The sequence below is a fragment of the Parasteatoda tepidariorum genome, chromosome 1 (assembly GCF_982258835.1).
Source record: "Parasteatoda tepidariorum strain Cologne lab strain chromosome 1, Ptep-v5.0, whole genome shotgun sequence".
NCBI lineage: Eukaryota > Metazoa > Arthropoda > Arachnida > Araneae > Theridiidae > Parasteatoda > Parasteatoda tepidariorum.
The window spans coordinates 121,676,043-121,693,398 of NC_141755.1; the positions used below are offsets into that span (position 1 = coordinate 121,676,043).

General features: G+C 26.8%; 1 protein-coding gene across 5 annotated transcripts; it reads right to left on the reverse strand.

Annotated features, from left to right (window-relative positions):
* Positions 1 to 1,105: 1,105 nt before the first annotated feature.
* LOC147816838 (dual specificity testis-specific protein kinase 2-like) lies at positions 1,106 to 12,023 on the reverse strand. 5 transcript variants are annotated; one of them, XR_015429212.1, is made up of 4 exons: positions 11,926 to 12,023; positions 10,344 to 10,493; positions 8,699 to 8,781; positions 1,106 to 1,659 (listed from the first exon to the last, which is right to left on the reverse strand). XR_015429212.1 is itself a non-coding variant. In XM_087151741.1 (4 exons), exons 2-4 carry the CDS (start codon positions 8,764 to 8,766, stop codon positions 1,618 to 1,620), a joined length of 186 nt encoding a protein of 61 aa, XP_087007867.1. In that variant the 5' UTR covers positions 8,767 to 8,781; positions 10,216 to 10,355; the 3' UTR covers positions 1,106 to 1,617. The 5 variants fall into 5 exon arrangements, 2 of the variants coding, with proteins under 2 accessions (XP_087007867.1, XP_087007864.1); XM_087151741.1 differs by lacking the exon at positions 11,926 to 12,023 and adding an exon at positions 6,715 to 6,790 and having other exon boundaries at positions 10,216 to 10,355; XM_087151738.1 differs by lacking the exons at positions 10,344 to 10,493; positions 11,926 to 12,023 and adding exons at positions 6,715 to 6,790; positions 10,139 to 10,226.
* Between the last annotated feature and the right edge of the window lie 5,333 nt (positions 12,024 to 17,356).

The window sequence follows — 17,356 nt, forward strand, 5'->3', positions numbered from 1 at the left end:
ATGTACCAGTAAATTAAGATAGCTGCAAATCCAAATGCATTATGACAATCTTGTATTACAAACTGAAATACATTAGTTTCAAAATAGCAACTCAACAACTACAGGCTCAAAAGAAAACTTTCAGTAGCAAGGAAAACAGCAGGTTAATCATATTATGATTCTTTGAATTTTTAAGATCATTTTAATTAAATTAAGATTAAGGAATAACTGAATTATGGAAATGTCATCATTAATGAAAGTCAGAAAAATATAAGTACAATTTGCAAATTCTAGCACAAGGCAATATAATTTAAGAAAAAAAATGTAATAATTCCTTGCAGATGCCAGAATTTTTTTTACAAGAAGCTAGGAAAACTGCAGGTTCAAAGACTATATTGCAATTTCATTTTTATCTCAAGGCCACAAGCTATCAATTGAAATCAACTAACACCTTAACCATGGAATTTATAATAGGTAGAAAAATGTGAAATATGAAAGTTCCAGGCAAATGCTAGAAAGAAATCATGAAAGCAAAGAGAACTTCAGATCAATAGATCATATTACAATTTCTTCATCTGTAGATAATACCAGCTGTAAATTAAAATCAATAAATAATTGAAGCAAAAATTTAAGAAAAGCAAAAAATATTAAATATAAAAATTCCAGGCAAATAATCAAAAAACCACATAGAATTTATTCTTCACCTTCAAAGACATTAAAACCAATAAGTACTTCAAACATGAAATTTATGAATGGCAATCATATATGCATGTATATATATATTAAAGTTCCAGGCAAATTTATAAAAATTTTTTCTATATTTACAATATTTTCCCTATGTTAGAAGCACAATGAACATGAAAAGAATAAAATTTATATGTGTGAATAAAATTATGAGTGAATAATTAAGTGTGAGAAAATGTTTAGTTTTGAATAATAAATTAAGAAAAAGATTTAGATAATAAAATAACATAAAAAGATTAAAGCTTTTTATGTTGCAGCCCACTTTCCTGAAACATTTGTATAACCATCTAAAAATGTATAAAAAATTATTCTCTATTTACAATACTTTCCCTATGTTAGACGCACAATTAACATGAAAAAAATACAATTTATAATCTTAATATACAAGCAATATATAATTTTTTTATTTTATTTCCAATGGCCAAGGTTACAAAAGACCACTCCCCACAATGGAGGAACAACAAAATAAACAAACTCAAAACAGATGTGGCAAGAAAAGTCCATGACCCCAATAAGTCTCTTGCGCGCCAGTAACAGTCACACAAAGGGATATCCCCCAGTGCTGGGCAAAGACGAACGTGGTTTGCATCCATCTCTGCTTGAAGGTTACAAAGCGTACAGAAAGCGTATTGAGCAACATGAGTTTGATGGAGATGTTAGAGGAGGCAGTCGCGTCCGGTAGTCAGTCGAAACTCACCAACTGCCCTGCGTTTTGGCCACGTAGGAAGATTTCTGAGATTATTCCATCAGATCTTACCAGAATTTTTCTCTGTGTATTGGTTTAAAGTGAGAGCCATCATTTTTTTCTTGGTTAGGCGCTTGGCATTAGTGAGAGGGACAGCTTTCTTTGATGTCTGTACTAGCCAAAGTTATAGATCATTTAGCCACAAAGCGTTACCAGGGTGCACCAGTAGGAGGTAGATCTACGCTGCACCCCTATATATAAAAATAAGAATTATATATAAAAATAAGAATTATATATAAAAATATATAAAATAAGAATTATAAAAAACACACTATTGTAAAAATGACAAAAAATTAACACACAATTATCTGCAGATAAATCTTTGTACGCTTACTTTTCAATTAAATAAATTTTTTTTAAAAAGATTTTAATAGTTTATATTTACTCTCTGTCAGTTCAAAGTCATTTGTTTATTTTTCATGATAATAGTCTTTTTACTAATAAATACCTTTCTTAATCCATACAACTTTCAATTTTTTCACTTAAAATTATAAATTTCCCCCTGGACTTAAAAATGCAAACATTCAAAGACAAGAAATATAAAAATAGAAAGAAAAAAAAATCAATCTAAAATTAGAGACTGTAAGAAGAAAAGATTAGATATTATAAAAAAGAGAGAACAGGCTGCATTACTAGTAAGCTTTAGCAACACTACAGTCTGTAAAACCAAGGCCAAATATTAAATAATACATTCCCAAAACATTTACAATAAGTTAAAAAGCTTAAGAGCTGAGAATAGATTTTTTGGAAAAATACTTGATAAAGTAAATAAAAAACTAATAAACCCCAGTAAATTTTATTAAAATCTTTTAGATTTAAAACTAATAATAATATAAAACTGCAATAAATCTTAAAAAAATATTTTTATCCTTCGAAATTTTTTTATTGTAAAATATGCCTTTACAATTTAGGAAATTTTCTGCAAAATTCATGACGTATGAGCATTTTCAGGGAAATGACATAAATATTATTAAAATATCTAAAGCAGAATAATTATATAAATGTAAAAAGCAAACTGGTATTGTAAATAGGAAATTATAATTAGAGAAGATGAAAAATAAGGTTAAATAAACAATAATAATAATAATAAGACCCAGTTTAAAACCAGGAAAATACTGTAGAATGGATTAAATTGAAATTAAACAAACCTTTACATGACAAAAATTTACATTAAATACAATTATATTTACATCAACCAACACTGAGCAAGGTGGTCACTTCAGGGTGGTCACTGTCCAGTTTTAAATTTCCCTGAATTTTTTCAGGTTTTTTCATTTAAACATATTAAAATTTCCAGGTTGTCATGTTTTTTTCTCATAAAGTGTAGGATAGGTACAAGAAAAATATCCATACTATGAAATATTTTATTTAAAATGTTATATTTTTAATATATCACCGAGAAAAAATAATCGTACTAAATTAATTCGTAAGTAAGATATTGTTTCCTATAATTTGAACTTAATAAGATATTGTTTTTTATTTCTTAATGTTTGGATAAATTTCTAAAAAATTAAGACAGATGTGGAGATGTTAAAATATCTATAACTAGTAGAATACATTGTTTTTATTGAATAAAAAATGTTTTAATATGATACATTAAGTAGTTTTTTCACAAAGTGTACCAAATGTGAAATAAAGAGTGACAAAAAAAATTTAATAAGTATTGTTTAATATACTGTCATTAAGCAAAAGAAAAGGATTCTAAGCAATTATACCTCAAAAATTTTTTTATTTTTACAGTGGCTTCCAAAAGTGTTTGCACACTTATGACTTTTATTGAAATATGGCTCTTTTCACTAATTAAAATGAATATTTCAGAATGGGTATTTAATAAAGAGATGTATAATCTATTCTTAGCAAAACTTCATGGAATATTTTAAAAACAAAGCAAAAGTTTATTTTTAAGAACTCAATAAAAAAAGTAACAAAAATTTTACATTGTACACTTAAATGCTTTAGGATTTCAGAATTAAAATTATTGTCTATCACTTTAATTTGTTTTATTTAATTATTTTCATTTATTTATTTATTTTCAATTTAGTATCAAACTTTTGTTAGAAAAATTATATTTCAATTTTTGCTGGCTAACTCCATAATATTTTCTTTTACCATTTATAAGTGGCTCGTAGTCATAATTATATAACTGACAGCCTTTGAAAGATGATTATTTGTCATCATAAGAGGTAAATCAGTAATGAATATTGCTAAATTAGTCTATTTTGTCCCATTCCATTGTGCAATATGAGGTAAAATGCTTGAAAGAGGTACTTCATATCAGCGTGACCTGAGATTAAAATTATAAAATTTGCGAAAAAATTCATAAATTCAGATTTGAAAGTTGTAAAAATTTCTGCAAAATTTAAAAAAAATATTCTACTTAAATTTCATTTTCGATGAGGCTATACTTTGCAAATTCAATGATAAATAGATTCCTAACGTAGTAATAATGTTTAATCGGAATGGAAACAAACTTAATACATTGGGTTTTGATGTGCATTATAAAGCAGAGAGGAACTTTATCCAAAACAGTTGGAACAGTTAAGAATGGTGGTGGTGTCTTTGCATGTTGGTGCAGATCATAAGGATAAGGTAATTAGTCATTTATTGATGGCATAATGAATAAACCTGTTCATTTAAATATTTTAAAATATAATTTACAATTATGAGCCAAAAATTTGGTTATTGTAACTTTGTTTTATATTAAAATTGCTACTGGTAAATTTAATTGGTAAATACTCTAATTATACTAAAAATTAGAATATTGAATAGTTTTATCATAATAATAATATGGACTACAATTTATTTATTTACACACTAAACTTTACTGCTATTCACAGGCAAACCACCAGGCCATCTATCTTTCAAAGGCTATAAATGTCGCTTAAATCACACACACGCATTGGCGACACATCTGTCACCTAGAAATATGTTAAGAATTTTCAGAATAGTAACGAAAAATAGAATTTTGCATTCATTTCCATGCATTTAAATAAAACTTTGCTGCACAAATTTTATTGTTCAATGTGTAATATGGAATTTAAAATGCGTGGTGTTCAAATGGAATAAGAGAACGTATCTGGTACAAATTTTTAAAAATTTAAATGATGAAAACATGTTATTTTACATGTTGTGCTGTGCTTTGCATTCATGTACTGACCTTGAACCTTTACCAAGTACAGACTTTGACATTTTTATTCATGAATTATTAATAAATAAAATAAAATTTTTTGCTTTTTTAGAATTGACTTTAAAATTTTATAATTTAGTTATTCAAAACTTTATAATTTTTAATCTAGTATTCTGTTAGGTCTAACTTTCTCTATTTTCTTCATTTACTTATTTGATCTCAGCATTTTAACGGCTAAGTTGAATCAATTTTTAGCTTCCTTATACTTAATTTTAATAAATACTTACCTTCAATAATTATGGGCTAATGAATCTAATTAGTTTTGGGGTGTTATAGATGGCAATAATTTTTTATGTGTAAATTGTACAGATTGACTTTTTTCTCAAGTTTGTCCATCATTAAAATGTTTTTTAAAAAACTTAATGAATACCTAGGTGGTTCTTTTGGGCCATTAAATTTTCATCGCTGGTGTGAACCCTAAATATCTGGAAAACTTCTTTATTAACTACCATACCACATAATTACCTTTTATTCATGACAGGTTTAACATGCACCTTGCAGAATAAACAATCAAGTTGTTCAATTTGTTACCAAGATGGAGCTCCCAGCAGAACTCGAACCCGTGCCAACAAAACACTTTGCTGTCTTAACCTTTTTTTCTTCTTCCTTTTTTTCTTTTTAAACAGGTAAGTGAAGGCACAGGGAAGCACTTAAAATAGAACTTTGGAAATAGGCTCATCTATAAATTTTATTTTTTCACATTGTAAAGCAGAAGAGCTTGGGAGAATATAGTAAGCCAAATTAGAGTTTTTGGAAGAATGCAACTAGAGTGATTTCTGAATAGACAGACAACACGATATTTAAGTAAATTGTGCTATTATTTAAAAGAAATTTCAGAAATTCTGGAAACAATACTAAAGAACAGTTACATAGAAAAATATCTTTAGAAAAAGTGAGACTTTGCACTATACTGTCTTAAATCCTTTAATCGATTATGCTCATGCCATAGTTTTTGAAATGGAAAAAAAAAACTGTATAAAATTACACATTATTAGCTCTCCATTTGAATATTTTAACTTTTCTTTGACACTTGAACATATGATTCAGTAACTGATAAGGATTACAACAATTTAAAAACTAAGCATCATAAAAAGTCATAATTAATCATAGCTCAAGAACAAATACACTATTTTTTAAAATTGTTACTTACGTTGATCTGAAAAAATCCTGACATAATATATAAACAAAATAGACACACATGAAATCTGTTTGAATATCTTCTACTTATAACAATGCTGTAATATAATATGATATACAGTAAACAGGTTTTTACAATGATCATCAGAGTAACATAGTTAGCCCTTTAAATAGAATAGACCACTAGTATTCATTTTGTATTAGAAAAGCATACTACATGTTAGTGTAAGACAGCTTTTAATGTTTATAGCAATAAAGAGTTACAAATATGAGCTGACATTAATTTGTAAAATTTTTTCCCTAGCTAAATATTAGTAACTCATTAGGAAGTAAAGACATTCCCAGATTGTATGTTAAATCAATTAGACACCTGAAATATAATCATAATCAATTTAATAAGAAATATATCAAAAACTATATTTTATTCAATTTGATCTACAAAAAAGGGGCACTGAGCACTTTATACTTATACACTAATTGTTTAGATAATCAAGTTTTCTTTATTGATATTTTGAAATACTCTTTCTTTAATGAAACTGAGACACCTCATACATACTAAAGGGTACTTCATACCCTAACTACCTGGATTAATGGGATACCTACCAAGATAACTGTCTCCTCCAATCGTTTTAGGTATAAGGTTCTATAAGTATGTTACTATAAGGCTAACATATGAATGATCAAATAAGCACTTAAATTTAATCAAATTATGAAAAGTTCGAAATACTAAATATTATCAGTAACTTTTTTTAATTACAGAGCAATAAAATAAACAGGGGTTAAAATCATCCCAGTCGTCTTTGTGTTGTTAATACAAGAATACTCATAAAGTTTTTGAAAGAGTGTAAATAAATATGACAAAAAGTGTCATTGGAACACTGAAAATTATAAAGTAGAGCTAACTTGATTAAAAACTATTTACCTTTTTATTATACCACTTTCCCTTTAAACACTCAGGTGTTATCCAATAAGGTGAACCAACAATTAGTAAACGTTGACTACGATCCCAAAAATAAACAAATAATGTCTTAATACCTTAATAACGTCCTAATATCTAAATGAACAAATAACATCATAATATTTTAGAAAAAACGATTAGGCTTAATTATAAAAACCATTTAAATTTATAATTCAACAGAAAAAGTCTCAAAATAAGGACAAAAGAAGTTGAAATACTAGCATGTATAATTTAGACTTTGTTAAAAAGATATTTACACTTTTATTAAAAATATATATATACACATTAAGCTTATATTGAATTATTAAAATGCTTTTAAAACTGTTATATATTTTTGAGACATGCTAATTTTGATTGTAATTAAACAAATTCTACAAAAAAATTCTAATTTAAAAAAAGTGAAAAATCAGATCTTTTTTCCTTTATAGACACTTAGCGGTTATGCTGCAACAGTTATTGCGCATAGAAGTTTGTGTCACAAATGTGCAAACCCTTTAACAATTACAGAATTTTCATAGTTACAGAAAATATTTTTAATGGTAGCAAATGTAAAGTATTAATATTTTAACTAACTAAATTTAAAATAAAATTGTTCACCACTACATGCAAATGATTTAAATTGATGTATGAAAAGTCTGATACACAAAAGCTCATTAACATTTAACAAAAATTCTATTTCTTTTAAAATTTCTGCTTTAGTTTACTACCACTAGGATAAATATAGCATTCATGATCACCAAGAACACTACAGGATAAAAGAGGACTTCTAAAATGACTATCCTTCCTTCATCTTTTTAAATTTTAATAATACAACAAAGCATTTTTTTCAGGGGACCGAAGTAAATTGATGTATAACAGAAAATCAAACATTTTAAATTTAATATTTCATAAGAACACTTTTGACAATGCAATAGCCATTGTTAAGATGACATTTAATGTTATCGATGTTGAAAAAAAATATAAATAAGTTTAAATTAATCATACCATTACTTTTTTATTATTGCCCAAAAAGAGATAGAAAGAATGTGTGGATGAGGATTTTGCCATTCTAAAACCTTAAAATAAAGAACTGGAAATCAATTACTGGGAGAAGGGCAGAATGGGAAAAGCTTCTGAGGAAGGCCCAGGCTCACAAAGGGCTGTCATGCCAATGCTGGTGATGACTTAATAATTTGAGCACACAAAAATATACAATTCTTTCCATACACATAGGCAATTAAGAAGAAAAAAAATTGAAGGGAAAAAAATTGTATTTTAGAGTTGAGGAAGCCTTGAGAGTTTCTGAAATCCATGGCAAATATTCAGAGATTACATAGAAAAAAAAACAAAGTACAGAAAAAAACATACAATCAATATTTTATGTTTTTCAGTCATATAAACAAATTATTTTAACATAGCATATATTAAGAATAAACTGGGACTGCAAATAAATTACAGATAAATGTGATACAGATAAAATGTGCTTTACTGTAACAATAAAAAAAACTAAAATTATCACCATCTGTTGGTACTTTCATCAGTGGAATCTACTAATCAAAAAGTGCTAACATCATATATAGAAAACCAGAAATTCAAACGGTAGTTTTGAATTGAAAAATAGGTATTTATCCATTAGCTGGGTACCTTATCAAAATGGTTACAAGTTTTTTAGCATTAAGAAGGACAGTTACAACTAATCAGATTTATCTTAAGCTAATTAAAAATTAACTTTAAACAGTTAGTCTTTTCAAAGTTTTGGAAAGCTGTTTAAATTAAGATGGACTAGCAATTGTATAAAAGGTGGAGACAAGAATTCAATTTTTTCAAAAGAATAATCTATTGCTGAAGTCCTAATGAAGTTTGGCTATTTTGTTTCGCACCCAGTTAACAGATTAATACAGAAAATATATTAAAATAATGTTCTATAAACATTCAAATATATACAGGCTCGTGGGCAGTTAGTGTTTACCTTGAATCTGGTATTTTCTCTGCTAAGCCAAAATCACCAACAACTGCAGTCATCTCATCTTCATTCATTTTGATAAGGACATTCTGTAGAACAAAGTATCACTATTTACAAATCAAATACAATGATAATATAAGTCAAAACTTTCAAATTTTCTTTACAAATAAAATGCATATTAAAATTAAAATAATAACAAATTTTTATGTCTCATATATTAAAAATGCACAGTAAAATTAGAAAATTATAGTAACTTATGAAGATAAAAGATTTCAAATGTTTGAAGTAAAAAAACTTTAATTTGAAAGAATTACAGTTGCATGCTGAACGATATGTCAAATTAAAGCCATAATTTGCAATGAGAGAAACATAAAGAGCTATATTAAAGACTATAGATTTTAGGATCATACGAAGAGATTAAATTCTTTTTAAATGTTTATATGTCATTACCTTTTTCCATACTTATTAAGAGAAGAACAAAGAGGATTTCTGTATAATTCTTTAACTTTCAGAAAAAGAGAACTTTAGTGAAAGAGAAATTTAGCCTTAACCTAAAACCTTTTAACTAAACTGAACTTGTGCCGGGCACAGTTTAAGCTCAATTCATCTTAGACTCTTTGATGCAGGAGGGACGCCAGTGTCCCTTTGATATATATATTCTAATTACAAATACATATATTTTGTTATTTTTCAACTATGAAAATCAGTAATAGTTACGAAAACAAATTGTTAGAAGATTATCACAATTATATTTACACTAAAATATAAAATCCAAAAAAAGTAGTTTGAATTTCTTTTTAATCATATGAATATTGATCAATAATTGATTTTGTAAATTAAAGAAATTTCAATGATAAATAACTTCCTCTTAAGTATAAATAATTGCAATTAAGTGCAAACTTGAAAAATTATTGTTCGGAAGTGAGCAGTGTTTGGAAGATTTAATCTTTAACACAAGAAAAGATACAGCTGCATATCATAATCATGAATTATTAAAGCGCTAAATATAATATTTTTCACTCATTTTGACCTAAATTAATACCAAAGAATAAAAAATATGTTTAATAAAAATTGTGTGTCAAAGAGTTAAATGTCATAGTAGTTCAATTAAGATTTACAAGTATTAAAAATTCAAATCTACTAAAAAAATATTGTTCAAGCATTTTAAGTCTAATTACTTGAAGAAAAAAAAAACTAAAGGAGCGAAAAAAAAGGGGGGGGGGAAAGAAAAACATAGTGCCCCAAAGCATGGCTCAAATTTAAACTAAAAAACTATTTAGGATAAATTTAAAATTTTTATTTTGCTTAAATTTATAACAGTTAAAAAATAACTGATTATGATTTAATAATTTTACAGCCAACATGCTCTTATAACCAGTAGGTAAAATTATTGAAAAAAAGATAAACCTCTAAAATAAAATAATAAATTTCAGTTCTTATCCTTACAATACACATTTAGTTCTCCATAATTATCACTATATTATGAGATGCAAAAATAGCTTTAATAGCTGATAATTTCTTACCAGTGAACACACTGAAATACAAGTAAATAAAATAAAAATACTAATCAAACAAATCTGATGCCAGCAACTCAACAATAAACACAGAATGAAAAGAAAGATGAGGTTAAATCATAACAGATGTTTCATACTTTTGAAGTAAGATCTCTATGAAAAACAACACTTGAATGCAAGTAACATATGCCATGAGCTATACCTAATGATAGTTTAATTCTTGTCTCCCATGACAACTCAATATGCTTGTTCTGTAAAAGCTGTTCCAAGTTTTAGCCATTAATGTACTGGAAAAAATTTACAATATGAATCATCAGAAGTTTTGGTTACGAAATCAATTATGTATATATATATATATATATATATATATATATATATATATATATATATATATATATATATATATTTGTGAAAATACTTAAAGTATACTGATATAAAAAGTAATATATGTTATGCAATAGCTGAATGTATCTATAATAGATAAAACACGTACATCAATAAAAATATGCAAGATAAGATCATTTTCCCTGTGACAAAACTCTCCACCACTAATGTCTTTCTGCAAGATACTTTTAATAATCAACAAACATATATCTTACTAATTTAAAATAACAAAAGCGCTGCATTTACAAAAAGAAAAAATAAGAAAAAAATATGCATAATTTTTTTTTTATTGAACATATAATAATTTTTTACTATCAAATCTGAGAAACTACACAAAGGAAGGTGCGAGTAATAAACACCATAACAGGTTTAAGTAGAGGTTGAAATTTGCAGGGTTCTTTCAAATAATCACATTTCAACTCCTTTCAGATTCCTTTTGTAATCAAACCAGTTTTGCTGTTTATTGCAAAAATTAAAAGAAAGAAAAATTAAAAAAAGAAAGATTACTAAAATGCCTTAAGTTCCAGAGACTCATACTTATCTGGGATATGAATTGTGTAGTTAATCACACTTTTGGGGGACTGCTGATTTTAATATAGATTTTTTAAAATTTAAAATACAATGAAAAAGATGTGAGCATGTTTAGAAATATTATTATTACAATGAAAAATTAATAAAAATACTGTGAATGGAATTTCAAATTTTTTTATCATAACACAACTAACTTTATGAACAGAATAAAAACAAAATTTTAAGAGATACAGATTTAAACAATAAAATAAAAATATTTTTAAGAAGAAAAATATTGGATTTTTTTTTCTTTCATTAAAGAAAAACTATTATTTGAACTGAAGTATATTATGAAATAATTAAACGATACATTGAAAGTTTTTTTTTACAGGTAAAAGTTATATTTATTAACTTCTAATCAACACAGTAAAAACACATATTAAAAAAAATAACTTTACTCTAACTTAATTATTGAATGTATTAAATAAACTTTACAGTTAGATAAAATAAAGTAGTGAATTAATCTTTAATATAAAGTAAAATTAATTAGCATCAGTTAAGGCAAGTTTAAAAAAAAATTATACATAAAATATGAAATTTTTTTAAAAAAATATTTAAAACACAAAAACAAATAGTATTCTTAACAGCACTTCTAATCTAATAAATATTCAGATTACTAAATATATTTGCAGCAGGTAATGTGTATTTCACATTAATTATGTTGAATACAAAACATGTTATAATTCTGCAATATTAGGAGAAAAAATTTATCACAGAATTAAAAACCTAAAAAAGATCATTTATAGAATAGAAATGCAAATTTACCTTTTAGAAAAAAAGACTCAGAAACAATCTTATGGCTATGAAAAGGTGGTGGAATTTTAGTTGAATCATTCTGTTGTTTTACATCCCTAAACATTCTGTTGTTTCCCACTTGTTTTACATCCTACATTTTCATCACACTGAAAAACGGAAATATTTCTGATTAATTTATTTTAATTAAAATTAAATTACTTAAAAACAAGAATTAGTTTCAGAAATCAAAAGAATAAATAGGTTTTTTTAGTATCAAGTACTTTTAACCCTTTCTTAAAGATAAAGAAAATCTGACATATTTTTTATATATACAGTCAAACCCCGCTATAGTGAACATGGTTTATAGTGAACTCCCGGATATAGTGAACGAAATATTCGGTCCTGTGCCTTGCTATACACGTATAATCTTATTTTTCGTTGATATAGTGAACCAAAAAAGTGAGGAAGTTGGATATAATGAGCTTTTTTCGGTCTTCGACTGATTTTTTTTCTTCATTTTTTTTTGCAATAATTTTGAAATTTCTACAAAATAAATACATATAACTATTTTTAAGACCATCTATAGAGGGGAATGTAGCGATAAGCATTTTGTCTTGTTTGCTTCTTTTATCTCACTTTCCCATCCCTAAATAAACCAGGAAGATATTTCTAACTCAGGCAGATGATGCACCTGTAAGGTGTCAGTGGTATCAATATGCATTTTCTGTCAGAGGGAATGAGTAATTATTCATTATTGGTCAAAGGGTTGGACACTGATCTATGTAGATAAGGCTCTTATTTCATCTCCTTTTTGCCCTCAGTTCAGTTAAAAAAAGGCCTGCAGACAAGTGTCTCAAATTTAACTATGGCGAGCAGTAAACGTAAAGCGTTCTCCATTGATGATAAAATGGGCATAATCGAAAAAATTGAAAATGGATGTAATCAAGCTGATATTTGCAGAGAATATAAACTATCCAAATCTACAGTTTATAATATATGAAGAAAAAAAAGGCAATTAACAATTTCTGCTCATGAAAAAAATTTAGGTGACAGAAAAAAGTTGAGAAAAGCAGATCACATGGATGTTGAAGAAGCATTACTGAAGTGGTTCAGCATTCGAAGAGGCCATAATCTTCCAGTATCTGGACATATATTGACGAATTTGCTGTGCCATTTTGTGAGACTACTTTTATGTGATCAAATGGCGGGTTAGACAGGTTTATAAAGCGGAATAACAGAAATTCAGGATCTGAGAGTCGGGAAGTGTTTCCATATCTGATGTTGAGGATTGCTCATCAGCTAAAGATTACTAATTTTTTTTCGTACGTAAGAAGAATAATAATAAAAAATAACACATTTTTTGCTTCCATACAATATTTTTCAGTCATTTATTTGAATAATGTGTAATAAAACGGAGGAGTTTGGGAGCCATTAGTTAAATTGCCTGTGTAACGGATATAGTGAATCGAAATTTAGGTCCCTTGAAAGTTCACTATAGCGGGCTTTGACTGCATAAAAAAAAAGAGTGATTTTTCTTGTAGATAAGAGAGAGATAATTCTTGAAAAATCATTCAAGCATAATTAAGTATCGAGATTAAATTAGTCAGCAGTCAAAATGATCAAGAACCAAATTAGGGTTTACAGTTTAAATAGCATAAGATATGTTAGTACTATCTCTTGTAATGCCAATAAAGTAAAAAATGATTGCACCAAGGTTCAAAACCATATTTTTTTTTGATATGCTAAAAAAACTGAACATGGAAATTTTCGAGATTGGAAATCTTATTGAAAGTTTAATAGTAACATAGAAGAAGCCTATACTCAAACCTTCAATATGTTGAGCTTATCAAAACAAGAAATAACTTTTTATTGATATACTGACAATACTTTTTAGACAAACCCTGTGTATTCATTATAAAACCAAGGCCAGCAGTCAAAATTCATAGCAGTCATATTAGCCAGCAGTCAAAATGATCAAGAACCAAATTAGGGTTTACAGTTTAAATAGCATAAGATATGTTAGTACTATCTCTTGTAATGCCAATAAAGTAAAAAATGATTGCACCAAGGTTCAAAACCATATTTTTTTTGATATGCTAAAAAAACTGAACATGGAAATTTTCGAGATTGGAAATCTTATTGAAAGTTTAATAGTAACATAGAAGAAGCCTATACTCAAACCTTCAATATGTTGAGCTTATCAAAACAAGAAATAACTTTTTATTGATATACTGACAATACTTTTTAGACAAACCCTGTGTATTCATTATAAAACCAAGGCCAGCAGTCAAAATTCATAGCAGTCATATTAGCCAGCAGTCAAAATGATCAAGAACCAAATTAGGGTTTACAGTTTAAATAGCATAAGATATGTTAGTACTATCTCTTGTAATGCCAATAAAGTAAAAAATGATTGCACCAAGGTTCAAAACCATATTTTTTTTGATATGCTAAAAAAACTGAACATGGAAATTTTCGAGATTGGAAATCTTATTGAAAGTTTAATAGTAACATAGAAGAAGCCTATACTCAAACCTTCAATATGTTGAGCTTATCAAAACAAGAAATAACTTTTTATTGATATACTGACAATACTTTTTAGACAAACCCTGTGTATTCATTATAAAACCAAGGCCAGCAGTCAAAATTCATAGCAGTCATATTAGCCAGCAGTCAAAATGATCAAGAACCAAATTAGGGTTTACAGTTTAAATAGCATAAGATATGTTAGTACTATCTCTTGTAATGCCAATAAAGTAAAAAATGATTGCACCAAGGTTCAAAACCATATTTTTTTTGATATGCTAAAAAAACTGAACATGGAAATTTTCGAGATTGGAAATCTTATTGAAAGTTTAATAGTAACATAGAAGAAGCCTATACTCAAACCTTCAATATGTTGAGCTTATCAAAACAAGAAATAACTTTTTATTGATATACTGACAATACTTTTTAGACAAACCCTGTGTATTCATTATAAAACCAAGGCCAGCAGTCAAAATTCATAGCAGTCATATTAGCCAGCAGTCAAAATGATCAAGAACCAAATTAGGGTTTACAGTTTAAATAGCATAAGATATGTTAGTACTATCTCTTGTAATGCCAATAAAGTAAAAAATGATTGCACCAAGGTTCAAAACCATATTTTTTTTCATATGCTAAAAAAACTGAACATGGAAATTTTCGAGATTGGAAATCTTATTGAAAGTTTAATAGTAACATAGAAGAAGCCTATACTCAAACCTTCAATATGATGAGCTTATCAAAACAAGAAATAACTTTTTATTGATATACTGACAATACTTTTTAGACAAACCCTGTGTATTCATTATAAAACCAAGGCCAGCAGTCAAAATTCATAGCAGTCATATTAGCCAGCAGTCAAAATGATCAAGAACCAAATTAGGGTTTACAGTTTAAATAGCATAAGATATGTTAGTACTATCTCTTGTAATGCCAATAAAGTAAAAAATGATTGCACCAAGGTTCAAAACCATATTTTTTTTCATATGCTAAAAAACTGAACATGGCAATTTTCGAGATTGGAAATCTTATTGAAAGTTTAATAGTAACATAGAAGAAGCCTATACTAAAACTTTCAACATGTTGAGCTTATCAAAACAAGAAATAACTTTTTATTGATATACTGACAATACTTTTTAGACAAACCCTGTGTATTCATTATAAAACTGTTTATAAACATATGAAGGCAATTCATATTTATAAGCTAAACGAAACAACACCACCTAAGCTTTAGAATTTAATTAACAGTACATAAATTTTAATACATTTAAGATACATGAATATGTGACAGAATTAAAATTTACAAAGAACTTTGTTTTTTTATTATTATCTTGGATTTTAGACAGTTTTGGTTCCTTGACAAACAATCTGCATTTATCCCACAACTCTGTTAAAGAAAGCTAATTACTTTTATGTGGATAATTGTATTGTGTTATTAACTGACATAAATAAGAATTTCTACCCCCAAAAATATAACAGGGTGTGTAGCCAAATTATTCAACAAAAAATAAGCAACCGTTTTCATACGCTAAAGACTAACAATACGCCAAAATAGATAGCAGATGAATTAATTGTGAAAACGTTGAATAGAACAATGCGAAATGTGTCATTATTCATGCGATTAAAAGACATCAATTGGCATTATTAAATTAAATCAAATATATAAAATGATTATAATAATTTTGCTTTTGATGATTGAGTGAAGGATTAATAAAAGGGAAATGCTTCTAAATCAATTAATTTTCATTAGCGTAAATAACAGTGCATGTCTAAAAAGTTGGATTTTATTTGTGCCCTCTGTTACAAGTACTTTTAATTAACTTGCAATTTAATTTTGAGTCTCTTTCATTATTTTATGCCAAAGCTTATTCAAATGCAATTTGTATAAACAGCATACATATATCAAGACTTGTTTAACCCAAAAGAGACTTAAAATAGTTGTTTTCATAAATGTTTTCTACTATTAACTAATTTAATCTTTTTAAGACTTTTAATTTAATCTTTCTAACTGACAAATAGTATCCTAATCTTTAGCATTCATTATCAAATTGAGCTTGAAATATATAACTATGATTTTATTTTTTCAATGATTAGTTTTTTAATACTTAAAAAATAACAGTTTTACCCATCTTTGAAACCCATCGTTTTACATCGTACTTTGAAACCCATCGTTAACACCAGAAATGTTAACTATTTTAAATAATGTTAAATATCTTTAAAACAATTTATTAGATGCTTTCGTCAGTGAAAAAATCTGATTCAAATGTAACAAATCTTTTTTGGTTTTTTAATCATGAATTTTGCCAAACCGAGATTTAATTTACCAAATTTTCATTTTATTTAATGCTGCATTATGTTAATAAGCACATTGCAAGTCGCAGTAGGAAAAAAAAGAAACCAGGACATGTTTTGAAACAATATACATATATTAGTTTACTTTTTTAAAAAAGCGAACAAGATAAAAAAAAAAGTATAGTTTTCTCAACTTAAGTACAATAAGGGTCAATTTTAACCACAAAGAAAAATACTTTTATTATATACAGAGTTTCGTTATTCTAAATAAAAAGTTTTAAAAATTTTTCCAGTTGAATTTTTTTAATAAACATGTCATAAAAGATCAATAATTAAAAAGTTTTATTGGTACTATGGCATTAAAAAATAATAAGTATCAATTATTTAATATTCTTTCATACCAATATTTATTTAAAATTTGCAACTAAGGCCATGATTTCTTTAATAAATCATTTTGAAGTGGGGTTGCAGTAACTTTGAAACGAAATCATAGTAAATATGCACATTTGTTTTCAAAAGCAATTTTCTGCATGAACTAAAATACAACAAAAAATATTAAATTGAAAATACAAATCCTTCTATCATTCAAACTGATTACTTTAGAAACTGTATTAGTATTCATAGAAAATGGGATGTTCTTAGTACA